This window comes from Meriones unguiculatus, chromosome 2, assembly GCF_030254825.1.
Source record: "Meriones unguiculatus strain TT.TT164.6M chromosome 2, Bangor_MerUng_6.1, whole genome shotgun sequence".
In the NCBI taxonomy this organism is placed as follows: domain Eukaryota; kingdom Metazoa; phylum Chordata; class Mammalia; order Rodentia; family Muridae; genus Meriones; species Meriones unguiculatus.
The window spans coordinates 190,195,868-190,211,611 of record NC_083350.1 but is presented as its reverse complement, the minus strand read 5'-3'; the positions used below and the strand labels follow the sequence as shown (position 1 = coordinate 190,211,611).

Sequence of the window (15,744 nt, the reverse complement as noted above, 5' to 3'; positions counted from 1 at the left end):
CCACCAAAGTTCAAGACTAGCCTGGTCTACAGAGTGAGTTCCAAGACAGCCAAGGCTACACAGAGAAACCCTGTCTTAAAATAAAATAAAATAAAATAAAATAAAATAAAATAAAAATAAAATAGCAAAAACAAAACCCTAGATGTTGGAAGGGGAAGAAGTATTCTTCCCCAAGGTCCCTAAGTGGTTAACCAATACCAGGAAGCTCTGAAATCATGTCCTTGCTAACAACACTGAATGGACTGAGCAGATAATAGTGCTTATATATGTGTGTAATGTATATACGTGTGTGTGTGTGTGTGTGTGTGTGTGTGTATAACAAAAAGAGGACAGGAATTGAGAGAAGGTGTGGGAGGGAAATGGCATGGAAGGAATTGGAGGAAGGAAAGAGCTGGAGGGAAATGATGTAATTATATTGTAAGAAAAATTAAAATACTTTGAACTAAATAAACATAACTTATTTTAGCCCTTTATTTTTTTTAACAAAACTTTTTCTGTCATTTCAAACCTTAGGGAGCAACAGTGCATAAAATCAGGTTAGGGACTAGAGCCACCTCCAAGCCACAGCTGGAGGTGAAGCCTGTTCTCTGGGTCTACAGCAGCAAGGCCAGCAGGAGTGCGCGTCAGGAAATGCCATGTGTTCTGCCGCCTCCAGCGAGTGGCCTGAGAGGACAACCCAGGCTCTGTTAGGACGGGTGGGGTGTGCAGACGGGCTAGCTCTGCCGCCGAACCCACACTGCCTGGGACGCTTGAGTGCTCTCAGAAAGTGACGCTGGAGCCTGAAGTCCAAGTGGGAACGAGGCAGGGGCGCGGAGGCCAGGGCCTCCCAGGGGTCGGTCTTCGCAGAGCTCTGTCCGCTGTCTCAGGCCGGGATCCGGAGGCTGGGAGCGGGCCAGCATGAGCCTGCGGGCCAGAATGGGGCCTTTTTCTTCCTGAGAAAGCTGTTCCACACACACCACGCCGAGGCCCGGGTGGTTCTGAAGGTGGAGACACCGAGAAGGGACCCGGTTAGGAGAAAGGACAAAAGATGGAGCAAAGCTGACGCTGGAGCGAAGAAGGGGTGGGAAGAAGGCGCGGGTGCTACGGGAGTCCGTCTGACCCGCGAGACTTCCTCCGGGAAACTGGAAGTCCTGACTGCTTGTTTCGCCACTGCTCCCCACCGAGGCGCCGGGGTGGCTGAACGAGAGGCTCGTTTGGTCGAGCGGTTGGGAAGGGGCGGAAGGGGCGAGGCTGGGAAGGGGAGGAGCGCGGGGTAGGCCGTGCCCTCACCTGCTGCGGCCTGAGCGGCGCGCACAGCCCTCGCTTCTGCTTCCAGTGAGCACAAACCACGACGTCGCGCGGGAAAACACCGTGCGCCTGTAGGCTCCCCAGAAGGAGTCAAGGAAGACAGCGGACAGGCAGGAGAGGGACGGCAGGTGGGGCCACGGGGCCGGTGTGAGCGCAGCCTGTCCTCCGCGCGCACAGCACCCACCGGCGGGCCGGGGCAGCGCCCGCAGACCCCGCTGCCAGCTGACACCGCGTTTTTCCTCTTTCGTTTTCGATGACTTCGGAGCTGTGACACGAGCACAGCTCTAGGCCTTGCTTTACCGAGGCGGCGGGGTCTCCGCCTCGCTCCTCAGCGCACGGGAAGACCGAGAAAAGCCGGTCGTGTGGGCGCTGTGCTGCGGCCCTCCAAGGCGAGGGCGACTGCGGAGAGTGTGTGTGACTGCGGCCGAGCCTGGCTTCCGGGCCTGGGGCGCTGCTACGCCCGCGGCGGCCCGAGCGAGGCACGGAAGCGGCCGGCCGGCTCGCCATGCGGTGGCCGCCGTGCCTGCTGCTCTGGCTGCTCGCACCGGCCTGGGGACAGTCCGAGGGTGAGCGGCGGTGCGCGCAGACGGGCGGAGAGCAGGGGCGCTGCGGGCGGCGGGCCGCGCTCACGGCGCGCTCCCGGTCTCCAGCCCAGCAGAACTTCACCCTCCGCTGCCTGCAGATCTCGTCCTTCTTCAACAGCAGCTGCTCGCGCACAGACGGCTCGGCCTGGCTCGGGGATCTGCAGACTCACCGGTGGGACAATGCCTCCGACGCCATCCAGTTCCTCAGGCCCTGGGCCCAGGGCACATTTAGTAACGAGCAGTGGCAGAAGCTGCAGCGCGTGTTTCAAGTGTATCGGCTTAGCTTCACCAGGGACATACAGGAATTAGTGAAAATGTTTCCTGAAGGACACCTACACTGTGAGTGGAGGGAGCCCGGAACAGGTACCCGTGGGTGAGAGCGGACCCAGAACCCCAGCTGGAAAGCTGTGGACTGCCTGATGGGAGTCTCTGCTTCCTCCCCTCCTAGGTTTTTACTTGTGTCTGAAGATAGCCCCGTCCCTTCTGAAAGCAGTCCGTTTCTGCTCCAGAACACGCACGATCATTTCCCTCAGCTGGGACCTAACTACAACCTTCATGCCACTTCCTTCTCTTTTCTTCCAAACGTCTAAATCGTTCCTTAGTCTCTACCTTCTCCTCTTTACAGATCCCATTGAGCTGCAGATGTCTGCTGGCTGTGCCGTGTGCCCTGGGAATGCTTCGGAGAGCTTTCTCCAAGTAGCATATCAAGGAGAACATATCGTGAGTTTCCAGGGAACTTCCTGGCAGAAGGCCCCGGAGGCCCCACCTTGGATAGAGCTGCCCATCAAGGTGCTCAACAGTGACCAAGGGACGAAGGAAGAAGTGCAGCGACTCCTGAATGACACCTGCCCCCAGTTCCTCCGTGGCCTCCTGGAGGCAGGGAAGACAGACCTAGAGAAACAAGGTCAGCCTGCTGTTTTTACCCTGGCTCTCCATTTGGATCCATTTAGGTTTTCCCACCGCTGTCCGCTGTAGAGAAAGGGCCAGGCCTAGGAGGAGGTAAGGAAGGCGTGTGGGTTTATTCTTTTAACTGAGAGCGCTCTTGGATTCCATGCACTGGGTTAAACAAACACAGGCGTCAGAAGTGAGCCCCGTGGTATTGGAGACATGGGGGAACAGCTGAACTCAGGGTGTCCCACAGTACAGAGGAGGGACACTCAGGGAGGGAGTAGAGGTGTCAGGGATGGCTGTCCTGGCCCCAGCGATACAAATGGACTAAAGGAATAGGTGACTTCCCCTCCAGAAGTGGGCCTGTGGGCCACCTGGGACCCCGATGGAAAAGTTTCTTCTTTAAGAGATTTCTGGTTTTTACTCTCGCTGGATACAGAGAAGCCTGTGGCCTGGCTGTCCGAAGGCCTCAGTCCTGCACACAGCCACCGGCAGCTGGTGTGTCATGTCTCCGGCTTCTCCCCAAAGCCTGTGTGGGTGATGTGGATGCGGGGTGACCAGGAGGAGCAGAACACCCACAGAGGTGACGTCCTGCCCAACGCTGATGGGACGTGGTACCTCCAGGCAAGCCTGGACGTGGAGGCTGGAGCTGCGGCTGGCCTGGCCTGCTGGGTGAAGCACAGCAGTCTGGGAGGGCAGCCCATCGTCCTCTACTGGGGTAAGAAGAAAGGGTAGCCTGGGCTGAGCATGAGTAGAGGCATCCTTCAAGCGCGGAGGGAGAAGCGAACAAACTTCATCTCGGAGATGCAGCCTGTGTGCTAGGAGCAAGAAGGAGGGAATTCTAGCTAGAGAAAGAAATCCCAAGAGATCTGGGATAAATGTTCTATATGTAAGAAGAAAGGACACCGGAAACTCAAAGGTCCAGAGGCAAGAGGCACATAAAGAGTCCAGGAAGACCCTTGCGCAGTACAGGGGACCAGCGCTCGACGCTCGACCTTCCACGCCTCCTGGTGAGCGCCGGCCTCTTTGCTGCCAGCGCTCCGGTTCAGTTCATCACCTAGCTTTGAAGCAAGTACTGTTATTCTGACTTGAAGGAGGAAGAAGTTGATGCTAAGATAGAGTGACACAGATGGTTGGCAAGCTGGGGGTAGGCAGATTCACATCTGTCTGGATGGTATGCAGCCAGACTCTCACAAGGGACGGTCAGTTTAAAGTCCTGAGGAATAAAAGGTATACTCTAAAGGAAGGCAGAAATAATTGCACGGCTCCCTGGCACACGCGCTTGGAATAGGGACTGTGAAGCAGGGATGGGGTCTTGCTCTGGAGACACCTCTTACTCTTCCAAAGCAGGTGGCAAGCCGTTAACCACGGGCCTTCTGACCCTGATCGTCTTCATGCTCCTCACAGTTGTGTCCTGTATGTTCATCGCCGTCTACCACACCCGGAAGCGCTGGTGAGCCCTTCTCCACGGCCCCTATGGTCAGCATCCCTCCTTTCTTCCCTCCTTTCTCTGCTGATGGCCTCTCTCCTTCCTCACAGCTTCTATCAAGACATCCTGTGACCCTAGCACCTGCCTCTCCCAAAGCTCAGACCTTCCAGCTCTCGGACTTCAGTCCCGTCTGCTCAGGGACCGAGCATCACAGAGAAGAGTCCTGGAGAAAGGAAGAGCAAGCCAGCTTCTAACGATGTTTAAAGGGTGTTGATTTATTTTACAAGTTTCTAAGCTTGGTGCTTCAGAACAAGCACAGTCGCCGATGTGTAATTACAGGGACCAGCTGTGGGCAGGGTTTCAGGGAATTTGCACTGAACTGGAAAGCCACTTCCCACCCAAACACATGCATCGGGGTTTGTTGGCAAGGGTAAAGTCCAACATGGCTGTTCTCGGTACTTTTCAAGATAACTAGAAATATGGATTTTTACAATGACAAACTGATTTTTAAAAGTGTTAGATGCCAACACTTTAAGGGAGTGTCAGATACCAACCTGCTGGCTGACGGCACCAAGGGCTTCCAGCCTATGGCTCTTTAAAAAGTGCTTGTCTTAAATGGCACAGTGACTATTTCAGAAAATAGTCTCTATTGCAAATCTGCATTAATGGCTGAAACGTGTTTTAGCTTTAAAATAAAATTAAAATGTAAGACGCAGAGGTGTCCAGAGGTTTCACTTGGAGTGACAGTATTTAAAAACGAGAAGTCACCAAATACACCTATTTTGTTGGAAAAAGAAAAACCTGCTCTCCTTGGGTTATTTCTCTCAAACACGGCTCTAACGTGCATCCAGAACATCCCTCAAGGCCCCGATGGTGAAGGTCTGGCTCCCACCCTGGCACTGTCAGGAAGCGTTGGCTACCACTGCAGTGAAGGAGGAAAGTTGGCGTCGGCACTGCCACTGTCATAGCAGCACGGGTCCCTCCCAGGGCCTCGCTCACAGCAGGACTGTGGTTCCTGGACTTAGACGGAACTCTCGGGAAAGAAAACAGTAGGACAAGCAAGCAGGAGATCTGGGAAGATTCCAGGGGTGGGAAATGGATTAAGTTATGTCTTCAAGAGCGTCAGGGAGTCACACACCTTGAAAGACAGAGTAGACACGTTAGTTCTCTGTTTCGGGCGTTTGTTCCCGGCAGTTTTTGCTGAGGGAACAGAAAACCACTCACCTCCCTGGGGGAAGAGGGCCTTGAACTCAAAGTCAAATTTTACCCTTTGGGGCTATCGGGGAAGAAATATTTAATATTTGGTTTAGCCTTGTGTTATACTAAATGCTACTCTGGTGACCTGGCTGAACTCAGGCTGTATATAAGATAGGAAGAAAGAAAAGCTAGCTACAGTAATTGTCAGTTTCCCATTTAGGGCGTTTTTGTTTAGTTGGTTTTGTTTTGTTTTGTTTTGTTTTGTTGAAGCTATTTAAACCCCCTGACATGGTTGTCTTTAATCTGGGAATGAGTTACAAGTGATTTCCTCAAAGACCCAGTGCTGACTTACTTTCAGTTTAGCCCAACAATTGGAAATAAATTAGAACTTGGCAATTTTCCATTATGGTGTTTTAAATGTGTCCTTTTATTTTTTTAATCTGTAACATCGTGTTTACCACAGAACTTCTATCATTGACAATGCCATTTAGAGGCAATTGGCAGCCTGAGTTTTATGTCTCAAATGATGCCTGGGAAGTAGCGGGCACAGAGGGGGACATCCTCTATTCCATGCAGTACCCCTGTTCTTGTTTGGGGGCTGGGGACAACGGAGCGAGCCCTTGCTGTCTGCTGTCCCCTTGCTTCCTGGTTGCCATGATGGAAGTAGCTTTGCCCACAACATGCCTCCACCCTTGGCCTCTCAACAGCAAATACGATAGGGCCAAACCCTGTGAAACTGTGAATCAAACCTTTCAATCTCTATATTTGTCACAGTAATAAAAATATGATTTCTGATTAGAAATTGTCACATTTTTAGTTTGGAAGATGAGGGTCTTGAAGGTATTATCTACAAATAAACCCTTGTATCTCCTTGTAGATGCTAAAACATACAGTATGCGGAAAGGGCAGATGCTTTAAACGTATGTCATGACGTCGGTGAGTTACTTACAAAGCAGGAAATCAATGTCGCAGACCCCAGATGTGGCAGATCATTGTGGAGCTTAGGGTCGGTGGAAACCAGGGGTATGTTTAGGTATTCCAAAAGGATTTACCTGAAAGTCTAGATGGTGTTAGGTAATAAATTTTACTGATGGGACTAAAGGTAACCCAAGCTGGCTCCCAGCTTGTAGCAGCCCATGTCTCACAAGCATAGAAGTCTTACCAGCTTTTTAACACGGGCACCGATTTTCTGTGGATTCCGGTGAAGACCGGCGCTGTAGGGGTTAGATCTTGGCACCACTGTGCGTGGTGCCCTGCTGCCTGTGGGCCTCTACCAGAGCGCCCCTGACAGCGCTGCCTGAGGCCCACAGGTTGCTGTCAGCTGCAGTCCAGCTCTGCCTCCGCCAACACAGGGAGCTCCAATTCCAGGAACCTGCAGCAGGTTTCTCACTAACATCCTCCGCCTGGGCTGACAGAGAGTCCACTCTTCTAGGCTGTTGCTTATGGAATCCTCTCCTTGGCAATGTGGATTCCTGTGGAGCCTCCTATTACCAATAGGTGCGCATTTCCTCTGGTTTAGGCGTTCTATTAAACTTCCTCTAACTCGTGGGATTTATTTCCTACTGGGCTCTCTTGATACATGCACCGACTTGGTTGCCTACATGAATCTCTGTGTAACCTACTGTGAATCTCTAATGCGCAGCAGTAATGGGATTGGGATAGAAGGAAATGGGAAAGGGGGAGTGTGATCACAACGCACTGTATGCAAATTAGAAGCTGTCAAAAGTTTAAAAGAGAATTAAAAATACACGCCAGTTTGTGTTTCTCTTAAATGAAATTGCAAGAGTGTTTTTTAAAGTACATTAATAAAAACTTGGGGATGAGAGGAATCTTACAGGAAAACTCAAGGTTGCAAGCATTATGGCCCTAAGTAAACACAATTTTGTTATTTTTTAGGGATCTATTTATTATTTATATAATGGTGTGGGCCTGCAGGCCAGAAAAGGGCACCAGATCTCATTATAGATGGTTATGAGCCACCATGTGGTTGCTGGGAATTGAACTTAGGACCTTTGGATGAACAGCCAGTGCTCTTAACCTCTGGGCCATCACCCCAGCCCCAATTTTGTTATTTTTTAATACCACTGCCTGAGAAACAGCAGGCAGCTGAACTCCATCTAGGGGAATTTTTAGTTTTTATTTGCAGAGTTGTGTCCTCAAAAGCAAATCAATAAAAATGGCCTCTACCTTAGCATAGGTGCTTCTAAACACGGCCTCTCGGCCTTGCTCCTCAGGTGATGTGTTGCTGTGTTTACAATTCTCAGGGTTGCATGCATTTTTCTAAGGGAACACTGGACTTCGACAGCACTGAGCACCTGATCTTGATTTCAGGACTTCTTTGACTTTTGATTATTTATTTGATTGAAAGAAATGCTAATTTCAGGGGTAATTATTGTTAAAAAAATTAATAATGACAAGTGGTGCTTGGGGAATAATGACTTACTCTAGATAACGCAGTCCTATTTGTTCAGATTATAACATGAACTAAAAATAAGTGAAAACATACATAATGTACAGTTTACTACAAGCTTGGCCTCACTTTTTGTATTGTCCAGGTCAGATTTGAATTTGTCTGTGCCTTCTGTCATGGCATGATTTCAGCTGCCTTGACTGTGACTTTTTGTGTGGCATCTATGACAGCTCTGTATACTAAACTTAATTTCTGGTTCCATCCTAAAAGTCTGGTAATCTTACATAGATTACTGAAAGTTTTTTGCTACTGTTTCATTTTCATAATTTTGGTGAACTATGTATAACAAAAATTGTCATTTGACCAATTAATTTATAATTCAATAGATTAGCCATATTCATAGTATTGTATCATTTTTGTCCATTTCCAGAACTTTTTTCATTATCCCCAATGTCTTTAAAATATGAAAAATTATAATATAGTATTAGATGTTATAGGTTATTTTATGTGGTCACATTCTCAATATACTTTAGCATTTTTCTCCAACTAGTATAACTTGCAACTTCTTTTAAGGAAATGAATTTTGTATTACATACTTAAAACATAAGGTAAAAGATATTCATTTCTTTTGACTTGAACATATTGGTTATGTCTGTAAAGAGAGAACATATTTATGCGCGATAGTCTCTGCCTTCTCTAACTTTTAAAACTATGAGGTGCTTACCGTGTATTGAGAGGTGCTGTGTTCAGCATACAGCATGCACATGTATGAAAGCTTCAAAAGCCAAAAGCCTACTGATCTCTGAACTAGGACAGAGACTAGAGCAGAGAATGAGAGCGTGTGCTTGGGCTTTGGAGAATCACAGGACATTTAAAGACCCTGCTTCTATTCACGTGTGGACTTTTGGTCAAATTACCAGCCCTCAGAGCCCACGCTTCCTCGGTGAGCTCTAGGTCAGGCTGTAAATTCAGGGTTAGTATACATGAAAAGCGTAGCCAGCTACATGTGGTGGCAACACGTCTCTGATACGGACGTAAGTTGAAACATGCCGTGTGTAGATATACGCTGTGTACAGGCTGGGTCTAGAATTCATGTGATAATATGTTCAACACAAATCTACTTAGTTCATAAAATGATTGGTAGCCGTAAGAAATTTCTTATGTGAAGTTAATTAACTCTGCTGTCAGCTCCATTGATAGCAAGAGCATCCATCTGCTGCCTCGCCAGGCATCCCTCTGGTTGGTAACTTGAGAACGAGGCTCCTCGCCCTTCACATCCTCGAAGCTGTGTTGCTGGCTTGTAAATCTGGTGTAGAAAATAACCAAATGGCCCAGACCTGCATCTTTTAAGTTGTTGCAAGATATTTTTCACACCCGTGATGTGATTCACCCAAAACTAAGACTTATTCCAGTCACTTTAGTTGTAAATGTATCTTGTCTTCAGTGATGTAATCTCTACTTTTAAGATTGCTGCGTTAGAAATCACCCTCAGTCCTACTGTTCTCCTCCTTCTCCAGCTGAAGTGAGAACCCCAGAGTCCATGGTTCCTGTCACACTGCGGAATCGACTTGATTGGGCTCAATGTGCCCCAACTGAACAGTAGGCTCTTTATAGCATTGTGACCCCACTGCTTTGCACAGTAGGCTCTTTATAGCATTGTGACCCCACTGCTTTGCACAGTAGGCTCTTTACAGCATTGTGACCCCACTCCCTGCACAGTAGGCTCTTTACAGCATTGTGACCCCACTGCTTTGCACAGTAGGCTCTTTACAGCATTGTGACCCCACTGCTTTGCACAGTAGGCTCTTTACAGCATTGTGACCCCACTGCCTTCACAGTAGGCTCTTTACAGCATTGACCCCACTCCCTGCACAGTAGGCTCTTTACAGCATTGTGACCCCACTGCTTTGCACAGTAGGCTCTTTACAGCATTGTGACCCCACTGCTTTGCACAGTAGGCTCTTTACAGCATTGTGACCCCACTGCCTTCACAGTAGGCTCCTTACAGCATTGACCCCACTCCCTGCACAGTAGGCTCTTTATAGCATTGTGACCCCACTGCTTTGCACAGTAGGCTCTTTACAGCATTGTGACCCCACTGCTTTGCACAGTAGGCTCTTTACAGCATTGTGACCCCACTGCTTTGCACAGTAGGCTCTTTACAGCATTGTGACCCCACTGCTTTGCACAGTAGGCTCTTTACAGCATTGTGACCCCACTGCTTTGCACAGTAGGCTCTTTACAGCATTGTGACCCCACTGCTTTGCAAAGTAGGCTCTTTACAGCATTGTGACCCCACCGCCTTCACAGTGCTAAGCAGTGGTGGATTTATATCTGTGGAATAGAACCAGGAAACATGGTAGAGATCTCATCTACTCCCAAATTCTAACCCAGCCTCCTCTCTGGTAGAAACTAGGAAAGCCGGAGGAAGAAGATGAAAATATCCCCTTTCAAGAAGTCTCTTTTGATCCAGAGAAAGCTCAGTGGTGCATCTGGAAAATGGGCAGATTTTAGCTCCCAGCAGCGGAGAAAAAGCAGGTGGAGTGGCTTTGGCAGGGTAACTTCCGGGAGCTCAGTGGAAGCTGAGGAGACTTCTAAGTTTTGGGTTTATATTTTTGGTTTTCTAAAAAGCATTCTGTGGCAGAAATCTCACAAGACAAAGGACTACAAGCCACCAAGGAAAGCTGAGAGCAGGAGAAATAATCTTCCCTAGGGAAGAGCGTACTAATTGGTTATCCAATACCAAATAGTTAGCTGAAAACACACATACAAGTGACATTATACAAACTGAGTAGGAACACAGACGCACACAAAGACAGAGAGAACAACAACTAAAGAAAAAGTCTATGAATTCAAAACACAAGAGGGAGTGCATCAGAGGGTGTGAAAGGAAAGGCAGAAATGATGTAATTATATTAATAATCTCAAAAACATTTTAAAAAGTACTTGAGAAAGATGCAGTAAGTAGAAGCTGGGGGAAGAACATACATGAAGTCTGCTATTTATGTAACACTTCTGTAAGTCTAAAATTATGTTACAGATTTTAAAGGAGTGTTTAAAACATCCTGATACACCCCTCCCAGAGGCGCTACACAGCACATAAGCCCATTAGTGACATCACACCGTCAGACGCATGGAAAGCCGACGGAGACTCAGTAGCAAGGTCTGTTCTAGGTGCAAGCCTATAGTTACCTCTTTATGTCCCGTCTTCACACTCCAGCGGAAGTGTCCTCAGTCTTATTACTTACATAAACAAGGTAGCCTGGGGCTGGCCTTCCCAGCTAGGGAAGGCTGCTCTTCAGTGGAAGGAAGAGTTCACTGGCCAAGTTCCCCGTTGCCAACCAAAGACCAGTTTACGATAGACCTCTGCTCTGCTAATTCCTTTCAGTTCCCAGTCTACTTCCTTGATTCTTGGCCATTGCGTATCCACAGTAAAGATCCCTGCAACAGGGTGACCCCAGTCTGTGCCTTTTAAGTGTCTTGGACTAAGCCAGTTAGAGTTCACATGACTTCATTCTTAAGTTTGCTTCATTCTGTTTTGTAGGATCTCGCTGTGTAGGCCTGGCTGTCTTGGAACTCACCATATAGACCAGGCTGGCTTGAACTTACAGAGATCCACTTGCCTCTGCCTCTTAATGCCTGGGCTTAAAGGTGACTGCCACCACCCCGGTCCCCATTCTTAAGTTTCTGCATTACGCTTTTTGTTGTTCCTGTTTTTCTTGAGACACTGTCTTGCTGTCTTGCACAAACTAGACTTGAGTTCAGGATTCCTGCCTTAGCCTTTCAAATGTTCTGAGACACGTGTATTAACTTCTGAAGTCTGGCTTCAGTGTTCGTGTATTGTCACACAGTCCTGACTGCCTTGGAATAAGCTGCTGTCGTTATAGCGCACACACACAGTACGATCCCACAGAGTATGTGTTATCGTGTCGCAAGCCAGCAGTCCGCACTTGCTAGGCACCTCCACTCAGGATGTCTGCTGTAAGGTCCCCGCCATCACAGTGGCCTGCCCTAATGGGGCCTTCTACTCTCTTCCTCATTTCTATGTCTCCTGAATAATTTAGCTGAGTCTCCAGTGTCAGGGGGACTGCCTCAAGCGGTTGGTTTTAGAGATTTTGCTATCTTTGGCTTCCATTAACTGTGTCTAGACAGTGGACAACATCCGAGGGTATTGTTTGGGAAAGTCAGGAGTAGGAGCCAACTCCTGCTGTCTGGTCTGTGGGGCTGGAGAGAGGTACAGGCGTCAGTTAGAATTTCAAGTGATGCCAGCGGCTCTCAGGGCAGCGTGGACCTTCCCCTTCCAGAGGAGATCAGTCAGGAAGGTTTTAATGCTTGTGCCCTCCCTCCCCACTCTACACCTCTCTAGACTTTGGCTTTTGTCTTCTCTGTGATATAATAAATTTGGTATCCCCACGGAGTAATTATAACTTAAAATTTTCCATATTTTGTGAGGTTTTTGTTTGTTTTAATATTCATGTAGAACTTTTGTGAAGAAGAATTGCGTGTAGAGGGCCAACGTTTTTGTGTAGAAACTCAACAGACAAGGTAAGGGTTGATCAGGACAAAAATCCCAACTTAAGGTTTTAGAACCTACCTGTTGGGGCTGATCAATGTTCAATGGTTAAGAGCACTGGCTGGTTCTTCAGAGCACTCAGGTGCAGATCCCAGGACCCACAAGGCAGCCCACAGCCATCCGTAACTCTAGTTCTGGGGGCTCTCATGCCTCTTCTGATCTGTGTGGACTCCAGCACACACATGGTACACAGGCATGCACCCAGATAAAACACCATATACAACACAAAAGAAATATCTTTAAAATGTTTTTAGCATGTTTTTTATTCTAATTGTATATCCAGTGAACAGCCTAAAAAAAAAACAAAAAACTTCCAGTCTCTTTCTGGGACCAGCGTCAGTGGCTGAACTGCCTAATTGAGAGGCTCCATGTGTCAGGAGAAAGAGGAGGAACTGCAGAATCAAAGTGAGCATGCCTGAACCTAAGCAGAACGAACACGGTAATGCACACAGTAAGCCCAGAGCAGGAGGACACCACCAGCAGGCGTGAGCCAGTCCCTTAGGAGTGCAGGAGGGCCTCAGCCCCAGCAGTTCCCCATCCTTGCTGAATAAAGGGTACACAAAAGAGCAGGCTGGGAATGAGCTTGTAAGAACTTGAAGCTTTCCATGAGTAGCTTTCTGAACAGACCCCTCAGCACCATAATTAAGTTGTAAGCTAATAGTTTATTTTAACTGTTATAAGTACCAAGGTTATTTATTCTGTATATTTTACAAGGTGAAAAATAAATTTGCCTTATAAAATATTTATAAAATAATAAATTTATTTCATTTTTATGTTATTTCTTCTTAGGCTGAAAAGAAAGATAATATGTTCCTATAAATGTATAAGTATTATTTATAAACATATTTCCAAGTTTCAATTAATATAGTAATAGTAAACAATTTTTTTCAGTATTAATGAACATTATGAGTTGGGTGTTTTCCTTTTCTTTTTTAGTTTTACATTGCAAAGAAAAGCAGAGACAGCGAGGGCCCATGTGTTAGAGTTTCTTGCTGTCTAGTATGGTCTTAGCTGCCGTACTCTCCTGACAGGTGGCTGCATGGGGCTTGTGTGATGGCCACAGTGGAGAAGGGCTGGCCCTGTCTGCTCTGCTCAAGGGGATTTCACTACATCCCTGGAACAACGTAAGATAATCTGGAGCTTTGTGGATGACTGTTACTATATCTTTCAGAATTTTTTTCCGCTAAATTGAGTCAGCTTCTTATATCTTGATCATATCTGTCCTGAACTTGTGGGCCACAGAGGTTCAAATGTCAGAACATTCTAGAGGACCATATTGTTAATCCCCTCAGAGGGTCTGTAACATTTCCTGCCTGTTGTTTGGGGCCACTCGAGATATTGCAACATACTTCTATGATGATGGTAGTCCATAAAATGTCTTAATTTTAATGAAAGAAACATGTTAAGTCTTAAAAAGCCTTTAAGGAGCAATGGTCCAGCTGATAAAAGTACTTGTAACCTGAGTTTGATTCCCAGAATTGAAAAACAAAAACCAGGCATGGCTGGATATGTAGAGACACACTTCTAATCCCTGCAGAGGCAGCTGTGTCTCTGTTAGTTCAAAACCAGCCTGGTCTGTATAGCGACTTCCAGGCCAGCCGGATCTACAGAGTGAGAACCTGTCACAAAACCCACATTTTCCAGCCCCAGTCACAGGGGACTACACAGATCTTCACCTACCGCCTTCCTCCCTTACCCCAAACCTCTGTCCCAGCCTCCAGTACCAGGATACTCTGTCTCCAGAAACCCCAGCCACACGAGCCTGGGAATTAGGTAGGTGATATACCTAATCCTTCTTATCCTTCTTATCCTCCATTGTAAATTCCATAGACTCAGTCTCAGTCCTGGAGCAGACTGCCTACAGGGGCCTGTTGTCCCTCTCTTCCTCCAATCCCTGGGGATGCCATAGACCCTCTTGGCAGACCCAGCTTTTCTCCCTTCTATGGACCCTATCTGTCCCCTACCCTTCTGGCCTGTCCACATTCCTTCATGCCAGCAATACCAATACCTAGAGAAACATTCTACAAAGGCCACACTGGACCGGACTCAGAAGCCTTCCCTACCAGGCAACCCACACCCAGCTCACTTGCTGAGATCCAGGGAGGGAAACAGAAACCAAGGCATGGAAAACCCACCCAACAAAAACAAGACTAGATATCAACAGCTAGAATTACAATCATCCCAAACCCAGATACCTGGAAACCAGCATAAAAACACAATCAGGAACAACGAGGACAGTTTGTCTCCACCAGAGACCAGAAACCCTACTACAACAGGCTCAGAAAATGCAACATAGCCAAAGCACAAGACACAGGCTTCAAAATATCAATTATGAATATACTCAAGAACCTTGTCTTAGTCAGTGTTCTACCACTGTGAGGAGATACCATGACCATGACAAGCATTGAGTGGGAGCTGGCTTACACTTTACTTTCAGAGGATTCGTCCATTATCAACATGGCAGGAAGCATGGTGATATGTAGCCAAATGGTGCTGGGAAAGGAGCTGAGAATTCTCTACCGCAGGCAGCAGGGAGAGCCACTGGGCCTGCCATGAGCATCTGAAACCTCCACTGCCAATGACACACTTCCTCCAACAAGGCCACACCTCCTAATCCTTCCAAGTAGTGCCTCTCTCTTATGACTAAGCATTCAAATATATGAACCTAGGGGACCATTCCTATCCAAACCATCACCAACCCTAAAGAGGAGATGAATGAATACCTTAAAAAAGTCTGTGAAAATACAAATAGTGGAATGAAATGAAGAAAACAGTTCAAGACATGAAAGTTGAAAGGAATCACTAAAGAAAACTCAAACTGGGGTAAAACTGGAAATGAAAATTTTAAGGACTTGAACAGGAATCTTAGAGACAAGCCTCATCAACAGAATACGAGAGATGAAAATTAAATATCAGGCAATAAAGGCTGGATAGAAGAAATGGATACTTCAGTCAAAAAAATTGTTAAATATAAAAAAATCCAGTCAAAAAACATACAGGAAATCTGGGACACTATGAAAAGACCAAATCTACAAATAATAGGAACAGAAGTAGGAAGAGGAGAAACCCAGGCTAAAGAAACAGAAAAAATATTTCCTACAAAATCATAGAGAAAAAATTCCCTAAAGAAAGAAGGGTTTATCCAGATGAAAGACGTATACAGAACACCAAATAGACTGGACCAGAAAAAAAAGGTCCCCATGATGCATAATAACCAAAACACTAAAAGAACAAAAAAAGAATATTAAAAAGCTGCAAGGGAAAGAACAGTAATGTATAAGGGACGATCTATAACAATAAACTCTATTTCTCAGCGGAGACTAAAAGCCGGAAGGGCCTGGGTGGATGCTTTTAGAATCCAAGAGACCACAGTTGC

General features: G+C 47.0%; 1 protein-coding gene across 8 annotated transcripts; it reads left to right on the top strand.

Annotated features, from left to right (window-relative positions):
* Positions 1 to 1,275: 1,275 nt before the first annotated feature.
* Positions 1,276 to 5,786, top strand: Cd1d (CD1d molecule). Of its 8 annotated transcripts, none has more exons than XM_021642326.2 (6): positions 1,282 to 1,853; positions 1,938 to 2,234; positions 2,497 to 2,775; positions 3,199 to 3,477; positions 4,107 to 4,212; positions 4,299 to 5,786. In XM_021642326.2, the coding sequence occupies exons 1-6, from the start codon at positions 1,793 to 1,795 to the stop codon at positions 4,318 to 4,320; spliced, it is 1,044 nt and encodes a 347-aa protein (XP_021498001.1). In that variant the 5' UTR covers positions 1,282 to 1,792; the 3' UTR covers positions 4,321 to 5,786. The 8 variants fall into 8 exon arrangements, with proteins under 8 accessions (XP_021498000.1, XP_021497996.1, XP_021498001.1 ...); XM_021642327.2 differs by having other exon boundaries at positions 1,287 to 1,853; positions 1,938 to 2,210; XM_021642328.2 differs by having other exon boundaries at positions 1,291 to 1,853; positions 1,938 to 2,210; positions 4,110 to 4,212.
* Positions 5,787 to 15,744: the final 9,958 nt, after the last annotated feature.

What these genes read in the sequence shown, in the direction of transcription:
- Cd1d (XM_021642321.2), top strand. Translation starts at nt 1,793, where the DNA reads ATGCGGTGGCCGCCGTGCCTGCTGCTCTGGCTGCTCGCACCGGCCTGG. An exon ending in GTGGAGGGAGCCCGGAACAG is followed by an intron (nt 2,235 to 2,496) that starts GTACCCGTGGGT and finishes TCCTCTTTACAG; the next exon opens with ATCCCATTGAGCTGCAGATG. An exon ending in TACCACACCCGGAAGCGCTG is followed by an intron (nt 4,213 to 4,298) that starts GTGAGCCCTTCT and finishes CCTTCCTCACAG; the next exon opens with CTTCTATCAAGACATCCTGT.